We start from the raw sequence: 14,878 nt of genomic DNA, 5'->3' as shown, positions 1-14,878 counted from the left end.
CTTTGCGTCCCAGTGCATCCTTTAGATTTGCTCTGCAAATTCTGTGTGCAACTTAATACATATGCACACATTCATACGTTTATCAACACAGTAGTTAGTTGCATCTCTAAATATATCAATAAATGTAAATATATTATAGAATTGAGGGTATAGGAGGCTGATGGTGATGTGCAAACACACGGCTGACGTTCGTTTGTTTAGTTTGTTTGCATGCCCTGGAACGGTCGGAGCCGCTCAAACACACGGCTGTGATGTCGCTGACAAGCTGCTCTCCTTCATAGGCATCAGAGACGCTCCAAACGCCTCCACAGAGAGACGAGGAGCGTCCTGAGGAGACCCGAATCTCAGCGGCCACCGGACACTAAACATTTACTGACAAACCAGCGCCTTAATCGGGATGCTGAACTTTTAAAAATATCTATTTTTTAAACAAGTTTTTTTGTATCTTTTGTTGCTGATGTCAAAGTTCGTGTTCAATCATACGATTTTAGAGCGCTCTCAACAGTTCATTTAGATGATTGGTTATGCGACTCAATGCAGTGCTGGATTTGCATGTGTTTTTACCCCTTAGCTAGCAATTATCACAATCAAACACCTGGAAAAAATTGTATTCTCTAACTCTAATTAATATTCTTAATAATAATAAAAAAGTTTATTTATTTTTGCATTTTATTTTATTTTTAAAAGTTTTAAACAGTTGTAAATATAACTGAATATTGCGGTTTATATTTGGAATATATAAATATATTATTTGTTAAATTTATGAATTTGTTTTAGTTTGAATCAATTCAGATTCAATGATTCTTTCATTTCTGCTGCTGCTGCATGCAAGCTTTTAATGCTTAAAATTTGTCTTTACCCTCTCTTTTCCACACACACACACACACACGTACATATATATGTATATGTATATATTATATTATATTATATATTAATTGTTTCATTTATTATAATGTATAATGTATGTAATTATATGTATAGTTTAAAAATATATATTTTTATATAATGTAATTTTATAATTACATATTAATCAACTAAAAAAATGAGCGTAGAAGCAATTTACAGTCTATAAATTACTATAATTTTCACAAATAATTAAAAAAAACTGCAAGTGACACTGAATTAAACATGAAATTTTAAAGTAAAAAAGCTGTTTTTAAATAAAACACAATTAGTAATAATAGTAAAACTTGTAAAAAATTGTAAATCTTACTTCAGTAATCTTATTTTCCGACTTTGAAAAACTGTTATTATATATATTTTTAATTATTAATTGTCATTTAATTTATTTGTTTATTTTATTTTTATTTTGTATTTTTTTTTTTTGCAATGTACTGAATATATCCTTAATTTTCTACAAATCTAATTTTTGTTTGGCTATTGAAACTAAACTACATTTTTGATGAAAAGCTTTTTAAGATAATGAAAAAGTAATTTCTGACTGGTAATAAAAAAAAAAATAAAATAAAATAATGACAACTGAATATATTATTAATATATTATATTCATACTACTATATAAATATTATTATTATATTAATACTATAACAATTAATTAAATAATGTACAAAAAATCTGAGGGTGCAAAATTTCAAAATATTAAGAAAATCACCTTTAAAGTTGTCCAAATGAAGTTCTTAGCAATGCATATTACTAATCAAAACATATTGACATATTTACAGTAGGAAATTTACAAAATATCTTCATGGAACATGATCTTTATTTAATATCCTAATGATTTTGACCCATACAATGTATTTTTGGCTATTGCAAATACAAGTATACCCGTGCTCATATTAATATAGTCAAATTATTCATCTATTAATAATATATATTGTGGTAAATATGTACATATTGATGTTGAGATTTTTTATATTCTTTTCACTTTTTGTTGAAAGTATCATCATATCAGTAAAGAAATGAAAATACCTTTAATCTGTCTAATGCATGATTAAAATGCAGCTAAAATGAAGCCCGTCACCTTGCTCTGAATGATGTGTGATGTGAATCTGTGTGTGGGTGCGTTCGCTGCGATTCAGGGCCTCAGAAGGAGCCGGAGCGGCTGGGCGCTGTGAAAGCAGGACGCTGCAGGGTTCAGCCGCTCTCAAAGGAGAAACCGCAGTCAGAAATGCTGCTGCGAGGCCACAAAACAATTCCTGCGTGTTGGGTTTTTGTTCAGTTCTGCTGGCCTTCCGGCCGACGCGCTCCTCAAATGGTATGGAAATAAAGAGTGGGATTATGCCGAGGAAAGACAGGAGCGCTTGCCCAAATATGCTTAACCCCTCGCTCTCAGGAGGGACAGAATTTACTTGAGAAGCAGAATGACTATAGATATTGATATTGAAAGATATCCGAAATAAAAAGATCAGAATTTAGTAAGTTTATGCTTAAATCAAGAAAACAAAATCTGCAAATGGGGTCAGAAAATCTTAATTTAAGGGTCATTATTTATTTGCAGATTTTTTTTTCTTGTTTTTGTTTTTTTCTTGTTCAGATTTTCTTCAAAAAGTCACAATTTTATTACGTTTCAGAAGGTAAGACTATATATTACATCATTTTACTTCTTAAGTAAATGTATCTTGATTTAAAAATACTGAGGAACTAAATAATTTTTGCAAGTCTTTATTAATTAAGTCTAATTGAAGACTGTTAAAATATTATTTATTTATTTATTTTTGTTTATTGAAACAGTAGTACTTTATGTATTAAAGTTTCTTTAATAATCAATGCATCAAATAACATTAACTAAACTAGTAAACTTAACTAATAGAGCAAAACAACTAAAATGAACAAAAAATACATTATAGTATTTAATAATAATAATAATAATAATAATAATAATAATTAATGTTAGTTCATGTTAGGTCTATTAAATAATCCAAAAATTAAACAATTTCTGATATTAACATTGTAGTAGTAAATGTTGAAATTAACATTAAATATGATTAGAAATTAATTACTAAATTATTCCTAATTTTAACCATTAGAACTGGAACTAATGTTAACAAGTATAACAACTGAAATAAAGCCAAAAATAAAATAAAATAAAATAAAATAAAATAAAATATTTAATGAAAAATTAAAAATATTGCCTTGGCTGAAATATGTTTAAGTTAAAGCATTACTAACATGATAAGTTAGTAATTTGTAACTAATATTACTAAAAAAGGAAACAGAAAATAATTTTAACCTAAATAGTAATAATAAAAAAAATAATAATAAAAATTAAAAAATTACTAAACTTGCATTAAAACTTAAAATATAAAAGCAAAAGCTAATAATAATAATAATAATTATTATTATTATAGATCCTGTTAAAATAGCACTGCTAACCATGCATATAGCAAAATCTCTTCCATCTGAGAGATTTCTACCATCACATGTTCTATAATCATCATCTCTCAACTCTAATATCTATGAGAGCTGAATGTTTAGACTAAACATCTGGTTCAGGTTTGAAGGAGCCACTTGTTGAGGCTGTGTGCCGTTGTTTGAGCTCAAACATAGCTGGGATTTCAGAGGTTCAGCGTGCAGATGTTCCCATTGTGCTGTGTGATTTGTGGCCGCACCACACCGCATGCTCGAACAGATGAGAAATGATCTCTCGTCCAATCATTCAATCGAACCGGGGAACAGATGGTCCGATCTGCGTTAGGACACTCGCTCACAAGAGCGCAGTTTCACTCTGGAGCACGTCTGATGTGGATAATAGTATCTTCTTATTTACAGACACGCTCGAGACCCGCAGCAGCGTCAGTCGTACTCGTGTCATCAGAGAGGTTGATGCGTTTGTTCGCGTCCAAATGAGCGAAACGCTCTCAGCGATGGCACTACAGACCAGCTGCCGCGATGACTCTGAATGAGAGACACGTGGATCAAAACAAAGTTCTGGTGGTTTCAGGAAAATAATTACTAGCAGAGAAGTTTGTAGAGTTTGCAAAACTTGTTTCTCATTGGCAACAATGCAGAGCAACTGGTCTTTTGCTAAAGGATTCACAAAAACATTCTTAGGAATAACATTTTCAAATAATTTTGAATTCTTTTATTCTTTTCCCTGCTATTTTCTAACTTTTTCTAATTGTTCCAAAAACCGAACTTGAGAAGAATTTAAAGAATTTTCTTAAAAATATTTTTTTTTTGCTCACCAAGCCTCAAAAATAAACAGTAATATTGTGAAATATTATTAAATTTTAAAAGAACTACTTTATATTAGAAAAGATTTTAAAGTGTGATTTATTTCTGTGATACAAAGCTGAATTTTTGGCAGCCAATTCTCCAGTCTTTAGTATTCAGATATTTACTCTTGGAGCCATATTGAGATCCCAATATCTCTGAAAATGAGTCATACAGGGACTTCGAAATTAGGATGCTAAAATTAAAGTGTATTAAGAACCCAAATCTAAAGGGATATTAAGATATATTTAATACTTCTTGAGTTACAGGCATGCAAACTTTGGAAAAAGAACTTGAGAAGTGCTTTTTTTCCGTATTTGAACTGTCACTATTGGCGTACAATGCAACAAAGATCACTAAAGTCAACAGATTTTACTAATAGATATACCATGCTTTGTGTAAAACCAAAATAATGATGTGCAATTTTTCTAAAGTCATTTTCCTGTCCCTTTCATTTGGCTCCAAATCTCAGGCGAAAATGTCATATCTGCTCTTGGAGCCATATTGAGATCCCAGTATCGCTGGAATTGAATCATATAGGTCCTTAAAAATAAAAATGTTAAAAGAAAAGTTTGTTAAGAACCAATAATCTGAACAAATATTAAAATATATTTAATATTTCTTGAGTTAGAGGCATGCAAACTTTGAAAAAAGAACTCGAAAAGTGCCTTTTTCCCCATTTTTGAACATTCACTACTGGCATATAATGCAACAATGATTGCTAAAGTTAACATATTTCACTAATAGACCTACCAATCTCTTTGTAAAACCAAAATAATGATGCTGCAATCTTCCTAAAGCCATTTTCCTCCCCCTTTAATTTGGCTCCAAATGTCAGGGGAAAATGTCATATCTACTCTTGGAGTCATATTGAGATCCCAATATCTCTCAATGTGAATGATATAAAGTGCCAAAATGTGGATACTAAAAGAAAAGTTTGTTAAGAACCAAAATCTAAAAAGATTTAAAAAATATATTTTATACTTCTTGAGTTACAGACATGCAAACTTTGGAAAAAGAACTCAAAAAGTGCTTTTTGTCCATTTTTGAACTGTCACTTTTGGCATACAATACAACGAAAATTGCTAAGGTCAAAAGATTTTACTAATAGACCTAGCAAACTCTGTGTAAAAACAATGTAGTGCTGCTGCTATCATTTTAAAGTCATTTTTCTGCCCCTGAAATTTGACTCCAAATGCTACGTGAAAATGTCATATCTACTCTTGGAGTCATACTGAAATCCCAATATCTCTATATATGAATCATACAGAATGTTAAAAATGGGAATACTAAAAGAAAAAAATGTTATGAATCAAAATCTAAAAGCATTTTAAGATATCTTTTATATTTCTTGAGTTACAGACATGCAAACTTTGGAAAAAGAACTTGAAAAGTGCTTTTTTTCCAATTTTGAACTGTCAATATTGGTAAACAATGCAACAAAGATGGCTAAAGTCAACAGAATTTACTAATAGACCTAACAAACTCTGAGTAAAAACAACATAGTGATGCTGCTATTGTTTTAAAGTCATTTTTCTGCCCATGCAATTTGGCTCCAAATGCCAGGCGAAAATGTCATATCTACTCTTGGAGCCATATTGAAATCCCAATATCTCTGTATATGAATCACACAGAGTGTTAAAAATGGAGATACTAAAAGAAAAGTTTGTTAAGAACCAAAATCTAAACAGATTTTAAAGTATCTTTTCTACTTCTTCAGTTACAGGCATGCAAATTTTGGAAAAATAACTCAAAAAGTGCTTTTTTTTCATTTTTGAACTATCACTATTGGCATACAATGCATTGAAAATTGCTAAGGTCAACAGATTTTACTACTAGTCATACCATTCTCTGTGTATAACCAAAATAATGATGCTGCCATCTTTCAAAAGTCATTTTTACCCCCTTGTTTTTTAGCTTAATCTCTGGTGAAAATGTCATATCTACTCCTTGAGTCATATTGAGATCCCAATATCTCTGTTTATGAATCATACAGAGTGTTAAAAATGGAGATACTAAAAGAAAAGTTTGTTAAGAACCAAAATCAAAAAAGATTTTAAAATGTCTTTTATACTTCTTGAGTTACAGGCATGCAAACTTTGGAAATAGAACTTGAAAAATGCTTTTTCTCCATTTTTGAACTGTCACAATTGGTGTACAATGCAACAAAGATGGCTAAAGTCAACAGAATTTACTAATAGACCTAACAAACTCTGTGTAAAAACAATATAGTGATGCTGCTATTGTTTTAAAGTCATTTTTCTGCCCCTGAAATTTGGCTCCAAATGCCAGGCGACAATGTCATATCTACTCTTGGAGCCATATTGAAATCCCAATATCTCTGTATATGAATCATACAGAGTGTTAAAAATGGAGATACGAAAAGAAAAGTTTGTTAAGAACCAAAATCTAAAAAGATTTTAAAATGTCTTTTATACTTCTTGAGTTACAGGCATGCAAACTTTGGAAAAAAAATTTTTTTTCCATTTTTGAACTATCACTATTGGCATACAGTGCAACAAAGATTGCTAAAGTCAACCGATTTTACTAACAGACCTACTAATCTCTGTGTAAAACTAAAATAATGATGGGAGAAATAGTAGAAAAGTAGAAAACTGAGAATGCTAAACGCAGTTGTTCTTTCCTCACCAGCTGTGAAGTAACCACTTGGACAGGAGGCTCAGGATGAGAAGATGGCAGCCATACTGTTTCCACCGGGTCCTGACAGTCTACACCGGTTCACTCGTGAGTCCCTGGCTGGAATCGAGCGGCGGATCGCCGAGGAGGAGGCCCGCAATGCCAAGGAGTACCAGGAGGACCTGGGCGACGTGGAGACGCCCAAGTCCCGGGCCGACCTGGAGGCCGGAAAGCAGCTCCCGCGTATCTTTGGAGACATTCCGCCTGGACTGGTGGGCGTCCCTCTGGAGGACATCGATCCGTTTTACTTCCAGAACAAGAGAGTGAGTGATCGTCACCACAGCAGACCTGTAGAAGATGCATAGTCCTGTTGATTTCAAGCTTGTTTTTAAACAATGCAATGCTCAGTATGCATTTTAGGTAAATATTCTTGGATGAATTTGGTCAGTGAGCTTGTCATGATGCATTTGCGATTGCATTCTGTGCTTTAGACAAACATGAGGGTGCATAATGTACTTTCAGAAACATCTTTTCATCCCTCTGCAATAATCAGATTAGTTCTGTGATCTTCAGTCTGCATTTTTACCTGCACATTCACCGAGATCAGAAACACCCACTGAACATCCAGTGTGTGCTACCGTGATCAGAAAGGTTTAAATATTAGTAAAAAAAAAAAAACAAAAGCAAACAATGAGCATCAGTAAAGGGCAGCTGATGTGTTTGCGTTGAATCAGAGCGCTGCAGGAATAGCAGACAGATGAATAGCATGAGTCAGTGAGCCGCTGTTAATGCCACCGCTGCTGCGCTTGCTTTCACAAGCACACAAATCTCCATTTCTATGGATTTCAGCTAAAAGTTTGGACTCAGAACTCTTTAAATGCCATTTTCAGTGCGGAAATGTGCGCTGTTTAGGCTTTTCTAAGCCGGTGGCTAATGCTAAGAAAGATGAATTGACACTTAACACTCCTGCCCAAAAGTTTGGCCTCGTCCTTTGATATTTTTGCAAGCCGACACTCCTTTTCCGAAAATGAAGTGTCTTAAACCCCGTTCGGACGGGATTAGTTTAGCATCCGGAGCGCGTGACCTTACGGAACAATAAACGCTCCGTCAATAAAATCACAGGCGTCGGTAATAATTTCATAATGTTAATAATTGTAAGCTAATCTCAGCTCATAACATTGCTCAGGTTTGACTTTAGTGTGGCGTGTCATTCATGGACTCCTTCAGCAGTCCTCGTGAAAAATGATCACTATGTTTCCACGTGGCTCTCACACTTCTCTGGTTTGTCAGTGTATTAAGTGCGCTTGTTGACACCGTCGAGCTCTGCGAGTGATAAAGGACATTCAGAAGAAGAGAAGTGTTCCACTGTAGTTCATTCACTCAATATAAAACTGCTGTCATTTGTTCACTCAGGAAAAAAAAAAGGTACAAAAGCTGTCACTGGGGCGGGATCATTTCAAAAGGTACGGTTTTGTACCTTATTTACCTCAAAAGGGTGCATATCAGAAGCTTAAAAGTACGTATTTGTAACTATAGTTGTACCTTTTGAAAATGACAGCTTTTGCACCGTTTTTCTGAGAGTGTATGATGTTCCAAATCACCCAAGGGGTTTCGATGTGAAAAAATAAAATAAAATAAATAACATAAAATAATGGAAAAAAGTGATACAAAAATTAACTTAGGACTAAATTTGATTAAAAACGAATTGCATTTGTTTAGAGCTGCAAAATGATTAGTCACAATTAATCGATACAAAATGAAAGTTTATGTTTGCATAATATATGTGTGCGTACTGTGTATATTTATTATGTATATATAAATACACACACATATATGTATATATGCTTTACAAATATTTGTATGTATTGCATTTGTATGTAAACACTTAATATAAATCTAACATATTTTTCCTTTATATTTACATGTATGTGTGTGTATTTATATATACATAATAAATATACACAAATTTACTCGATAACTCCTTTAGTATAAATAAAATAAAATAAAATCAAATAATAAATAAAGGAAAAAAGTGAAACAAAAATCAATTTAGGGCTAAATTTAATTTAAAAATGTATTGCATTTGTTTAGAGCTGTAAAACGATTAGTCACAATTACTCAATTCAAAATAAAAATTTGTTTGCATACTATATGTGTTTGTACTTTGTATATTTATTATGTATATATAAATACATACACTTATATATTTTTAAAAATGTATTGTATGTATTTGTATTTAAACATTTGTATATAATTTATTTTATATATAAATATAAATATTTTTCATATAAATCTAACATATTTTTCCTTCATATATACATGTATGTGTGTGTATTTATATATGCATAATAAATATACACAGTACAAACACATACAGTATGCAAACATAAACTTTTATTTTGAATCAATTAATCATGACTAATCGTTTTGCAGCTGTAAATTTGTTGTATTTGTAAAATTAAAATTTTCCTTTATTTATTTATTTATTTATTCTTATATTATGACATTTATTTTAGTGCTGGGCAATGATTAATCATGATTAATTGCATCCAAAATAAAAGTTTTTGTGTACACAATGTATGTGTGTGGACTTTGTATATTTATTATGTATATATAAATACACACACATGCATGTATATATTTAAGAAAAAATATTTTATGTTTATATAAATATATTAAATATATACACATAAATATTTTCTAAATATATACTGTACACAGTACACACACATATATTAAATAAACAAAAACTTTCATTTTGGATACGATTAATTGCGATTAATTGTTGCCCAGCACTAATTTATTTATTTATAATTTCTTCAGTCAAGTGTTCACTCAATTCAGTTAAAGGCTGCAAAGTTCATTAATTCTGAATCTAATTCAATTTCAACTGTACAGATGATAAAAGTGTTCAATTTAGTTCAATGTTATTCAATTCAGTTCAGTAACAGCGTAAAAACGCTCAATTATGAAACAAAATTACATTTAAATTGATCAGAAGTTACATTGATAATGTAATGTAACTGTTTCAAAGAAATGCTTTTAAATGTATCAGATTATTTCAAATGTAGCGAAGTGAATTAGAATGAAGCATCATGTGACACTGGAGTAATGATGTTGAAAATCCAGCTTTGATCACAGGAATAAATTACATTTTACAATATATTCACATAGAAACCAGGCATTTTAATTTGTAATAATATTTCACAATTTTAGTAATTTTCTATGTTTTTTTGTATTTATTTTTCAATTAATAAACTTAAAAAAAGAGATGACAACTGTGTCATTATTCTGATCAATGTAGTTTGAATTTAGTTGTTAGTATCAGTGCAGTCCACTTGATACTATTACTTAAGATTAATTTTTTAAAGCAATCAGCATGAGTACAGCTAGTGTGCTTTATTGCAAATCTTCCGAGCTTCGAGTGACTGAAATTTAGGTCGTTCTCTTCAAACCTCGCTTTTAGCCTTAGGCCTCAAATCTCATTCAAACCTTGGCAAATTTACTCGATAACTCCTTTAGTGTTTTGAGCTCAGATGATGACAGACATTTCATTTTCGGCTGGACTATTGCTTTAGCACGGTGTTGGATGCGTTGCGCATGTATTTACTTCTCAAATCCCGTCCGACGTGGTTGGAAGCCACAGCGAGGGCAGCGTTTGGGTTTGGATTTCCCTCTGCCCTCTCCAGATCCGCTCATGTGGACCTGCAGTTGGCAGATGATATCCCAGAGGAAATGTGAGGAAAGTGGAAACAAACACAGGCAAACTTGACCTAGATGTTACGTAAGAATAGAGAACATAAGGGCGGAGAAAGCCAGCTATTTGTAAGGGTTACAAAGGCCACGCGGCGGAGCGCTGAGAAAGACTCCTACTGTAGCGAAGATGCAGCGCAACGACAGGCTTCGGCGCGCTAAAATATGCTGACCCTGATGCCGCCCGCCTGCGATTATTCTTTGCGCCGTGACTCCTCGCATTATTTATGTGATGGGGAGATGGCGTAAATCGAGCTCGGCGAGGGGGCCATGAATCCTCGGCAACCGCGAGGCGTGTTTGTGGCGCGCGGGGAGAGAAACGCTCCCGCTAGAGTCCACCATGGCGACAGACGGGAGTCCCTAGAGAGCGCCGATCCTCCCGCTGAGCCCCGTAGTAATGTATTTGCGTGTTGTTTGCACCCCCGAGCAGCGCGTCCTGCTTTATCATTATAATTACAGTTTGTTTGAACAATGTATTTATATGCCCTTGTGTTTTTTGGAAAGAAGTCAATAGTGTTGTTCAGCAAGGATGCATTAGAATGATCAAAGGTGTTGCATTTATAGTGTAAAAATAAATTAGAAAATAAAGAAACTTATAAATTAATAATAAATAATAAATCAAATAAAATTAATAAATAATACAAATTAGATTTTAAATAATTAAATAAATCTATTCAAATGTTAATATTATAAAATTACAATGCAAAATAACTGTTTTCTATTTGAATATTTTTTAAATAAAAAATATAATTTATTCCTGTGATCAAAGTTTTCAGTGTCACATGACCCTTCAGAACACATTTTATTTTATTTTATTTTATTTTATTTATTTTTTTTTTTTTTTTAAAATAAAATGCAGCTTTTTGCCAATTCTGCCATTTCAGATCTTTGACCAGAAATAAAATTACAACCTTAAAAAATGTTGAAAAACTGAAAATAAAACTACAACCATAATTAAAAAAAAAAATTACTGAAATAACTTTTTATTATTTTATTTTATTGTATTTTATTTCATTTCATTTCATTTCATTTTTATAAAATTCAGTTTTTTGCTAATTCGGCTATTTCAGCTCTTTGACTGAAAATAAAACTGCAACCATAAAAAATATTTAAAACCTTTAACTGAAACGTTTTAATTTAATTTAATTTAGTTTAATTTAATTTAATTTAACTACAACCATATAAAAAAAAAAACCTTTCACTGAAATGAAAAAATAATTTTAATTTCATTTAATATTTTTATAAAATTCACCTTTTTGCTAATTCGGCTATTTCAGCTCTTTGACTGAAAATAAAATTACAACCAAAAAAATTGAATTGAAATAAAAAACTTTTTAAATTTAATTTAATTTAATTAAATTTTTATAAAATTCATCTTTTTGTCAATTCAGCTATATATTTTACATTTATTTTGGCTGAAAATAAAACTGCAACCATAAAAAAAATTAAAAACTTTAACAGAAATAAAAAGCGTTTTAATTTAATTTAATTTAATTTGTATAAAATTCATCTTTTTGCCAGTACAGCTATTTCTTTCTTGCTATCTCTTTGACTGAAAATAAAATTACAATCATAAAAATGTAACAGATTTTGAGTTCAAATAAGTGCTGCTTTTAAACATTCTATTCATCAAAGAATCCTGAGAAGTCAAATGTATCAAAATGTATCAAATATGTTCTGAAGGGTCATGTGACACTGAAAACTGAATGCAAAACCTTTGATCACAGGAATAAGTAATATTTTATATTAAATATATATTCAAATAGAAAACAGTTATTTTGTATTGTAATAATATTTAATAATTTTAAAAATTTTAAAGGATTCATTTACTTAATTAAAATCTAATTTGTATTATTTATTATTATTCTATTCATAGTTTTATTATTATCGATATTATCGATTTATTTTTTTTATTTTAAAATTGTATTTATTACGGTTCATTTTAAATCTAGTATTTATTTATTTATTTTACTTTTTTTTGGATCAAATAAATGCAGGTGAGCATCAAAGACATGTTGAGAAATCTTATGAATGGTTTATAAAAGAAGTCATAAAAGTCAACTCAATTTTAAACTTTATATCCTCTTTAGATGTGTTGCAACTTTACATTTACAGAACCGAACATCATATTGGTCATCATTTGTGAAACAGGAGCATATTGTGCATATGGTTCAATAAACCATTTACAGACATTCCTCCTGCTCGTGTTTCAGAAATGTTTGAGGTTCATGTGGCGTTTGATATTAAATGTCACGGGTGAGTTTTTGTTGCGCTAACTAACCTTTCTCTTCTTTCTCAACAGACTTTTATAGTACTGAACAAAGGGAAGGCCATCTTCCGGTTTAGTGCCACGTCTGCACTCTATATTTTTAGCCCTTTTCATCCCGTTAGAAGAGCATCAATAAAGATTTTAGTACACTCATATCCTTTCTGCTGCTGCTGAAGGTGACATGCTGAATTCTGGACGTCTGCACTGATTATGAATGGCTGCTTATATATGATTTCTGAAGCCTTGTTGAAAGATATTGTGCATTTTTAAAGTCTAGAGCCTGAACTTTCAGCAATAACTCAGAAAATACAAATGATCTATGTTTCTTGTAGATAGCAATGGGAATACATGGAGAGCAAATGGAGAAAGTCTGCAAACAAAATTTTATTTAATACACATTATTATAAGAAATTATAGTTTGTAACATATCCTAAAAAAACTTGTTGGGTTTCCAAACCAGGGTTAATGTAGTTGACTAAAACTTAAAACAACAACAACGAGGAAAAAAAAAATTCTCAAGAAGAAAAAAGAAAATAAAACTAAAATATTTCAAATTAAATAAATATTTTATTTTATTTTAAAATAGCTATTTTAGCTATTTGACTGAAAATAAAACTACAACCATAAAAAAAACAATTAAAAAAATATTTAAAAACTTTTGTTTGCAATATTTCTCGTTTACTCGAAGTACTAGAATAACTAAAACTAAGACTGAAAATAAATAAATAAATACTGAAAATAAATCTTAAATGTTCAAATAAAATAAATATTTTATTTTATTTTATTCTATTATGTTTATTTTATTTCATTCAGCTCTTTGCCATTTTAGCTGTTTGACTGAAAATCAAACTACAACCATGAATAAAAACAACCATAAAACTGAAATATTTCAAATTAAATAAATATTTATTATAAATATTAATTAAATAAATATTATTTTATTTTATTTTATTTTATTTTATTTTATTTTTTATGAAATTCAGCTTTTTGCCATTTCAGCTATTTTAACAATTTTACTGAAAATAAAACTGCAACCATAAAAAAAATATCTAAAAAACTTTACCTGAAACATTTTTGTTTGCCAAGGCAACATTTTTTCATTTAGTCGAGGTACTAAAATAACTGAAAATAAAACTGAACTTTTCAAATAAAATATATTTTTTTATTTTATTTTTATTTTATTTTATTTTATTTAGATAAAATTCAGATTTTTACCATTTCAGCTTTTTCAGCTATTTGACAGAAAATCAAACTACATCCATAAAAATGTATTTTAAAAACTTTTATTTTATTTTATTTTATTATTTTTTTTAAATAAAATTTAGCTTTTTGCCATTTCAGCTAGTTAAATAAAATTAAAAATAAAAGTAAATCTGAAAATAAAACTTCAACCATAAAAAATCTTTACAAAATTTTGACTGAAATAAAAACTTATTTTATTTTATTATTATTTATTTTTTATAAAATTCAGCTATTTGCCAAGGCAACATTTCTCAAAAAGAAGAAAATAAAAAATGAAACACCCTGATAAAACCACACAACAAAATCATTAAAACTTTAGCTAAAATTAAAAATGAAAACGTAAAATCTAAAAATAAAAACCAATTCAAAATATTTCAATTGTAACAATCTCAGTGATACTAAAATAACAATTCTGTGCAACATGACACGATCACAGCCAATCAGAATGTATTTGATGTTTAGTGTTCAACCAATCAGATTTCACCGCGGGCGGGGCTACTCGCTGCAATGGTGCAGAATTAGAAAACAATTAATCAACAAATGGTCCTCACAGCATTATCGCATTGTCTCTAGTTAGAACACGGCGTTGTTGTACGCCAACTATCGACTCTTTTGTGTCTATTTTTATGTTTCTTTTTAGAGAAACATCTGGTACAAAGTTGAACGCTGGCAAGCATACAGTACAGCAGCAATCAGGCTCTTCACGTCAGGGAACGCGTGAGCTCTCGTCTCACTGCCTGACATTCAGAGGCTATGCCACGTATGAGGGTTTGCTCCAACAAAGCCAAGTTCAGATGGCTGTGTT

The 14,878-nt window shown here is 30.6% G+C and overlaps 1 protein-coding gene across 1 annotated transcript in view; it reads left to right on the top strand.

Moving 5' to 3' along the window:
* Positions 1–14,878, top strand: part of scn5lab (sodium channel, voltage gated, type V-like, alpha b) — a 187,696-nt gene that overhangs the window by 30,276 nt on the left and 142,542 nt on the right. Inside the window, exons 2-3 of the mRNA XM_051098619.1 lie at positions 6,825–7,132; positions 12,865–12,983. Of these exons, the coding sequence (XP_050954576.1) occupies positions 6,866–7,132; positions 12,865–12,983 (386 nt within the window). The 5' untranslated portion in view covers positions 6,825–6,865. The remainder of the gene's footprint in view (positions 1–6,824; positions 7,133–12,864; positions 12,984–14,878) is intronic.

This window comes from Labeo rohita, chromosome 24, assembly GCF_022985175.1.
Source record: "Labeo rohita strain BAU-BD-2019 chromosome 24, IGBB_LRoh.1.0, whole genome shotgun sequence".
NCBI classification, from domain to species: domain Eukaryota; kingdom Metazoa; phylum Chordata; class Actinopteri; order Cypriniformes; family Cyprinidae; genus Labeo; species Labeo rohita.
The sequence above is the reverse complement of the archived record's forward strand: the minus strand, read 5'-3'. Positions and strand labels throughout refer to the sequence as shown.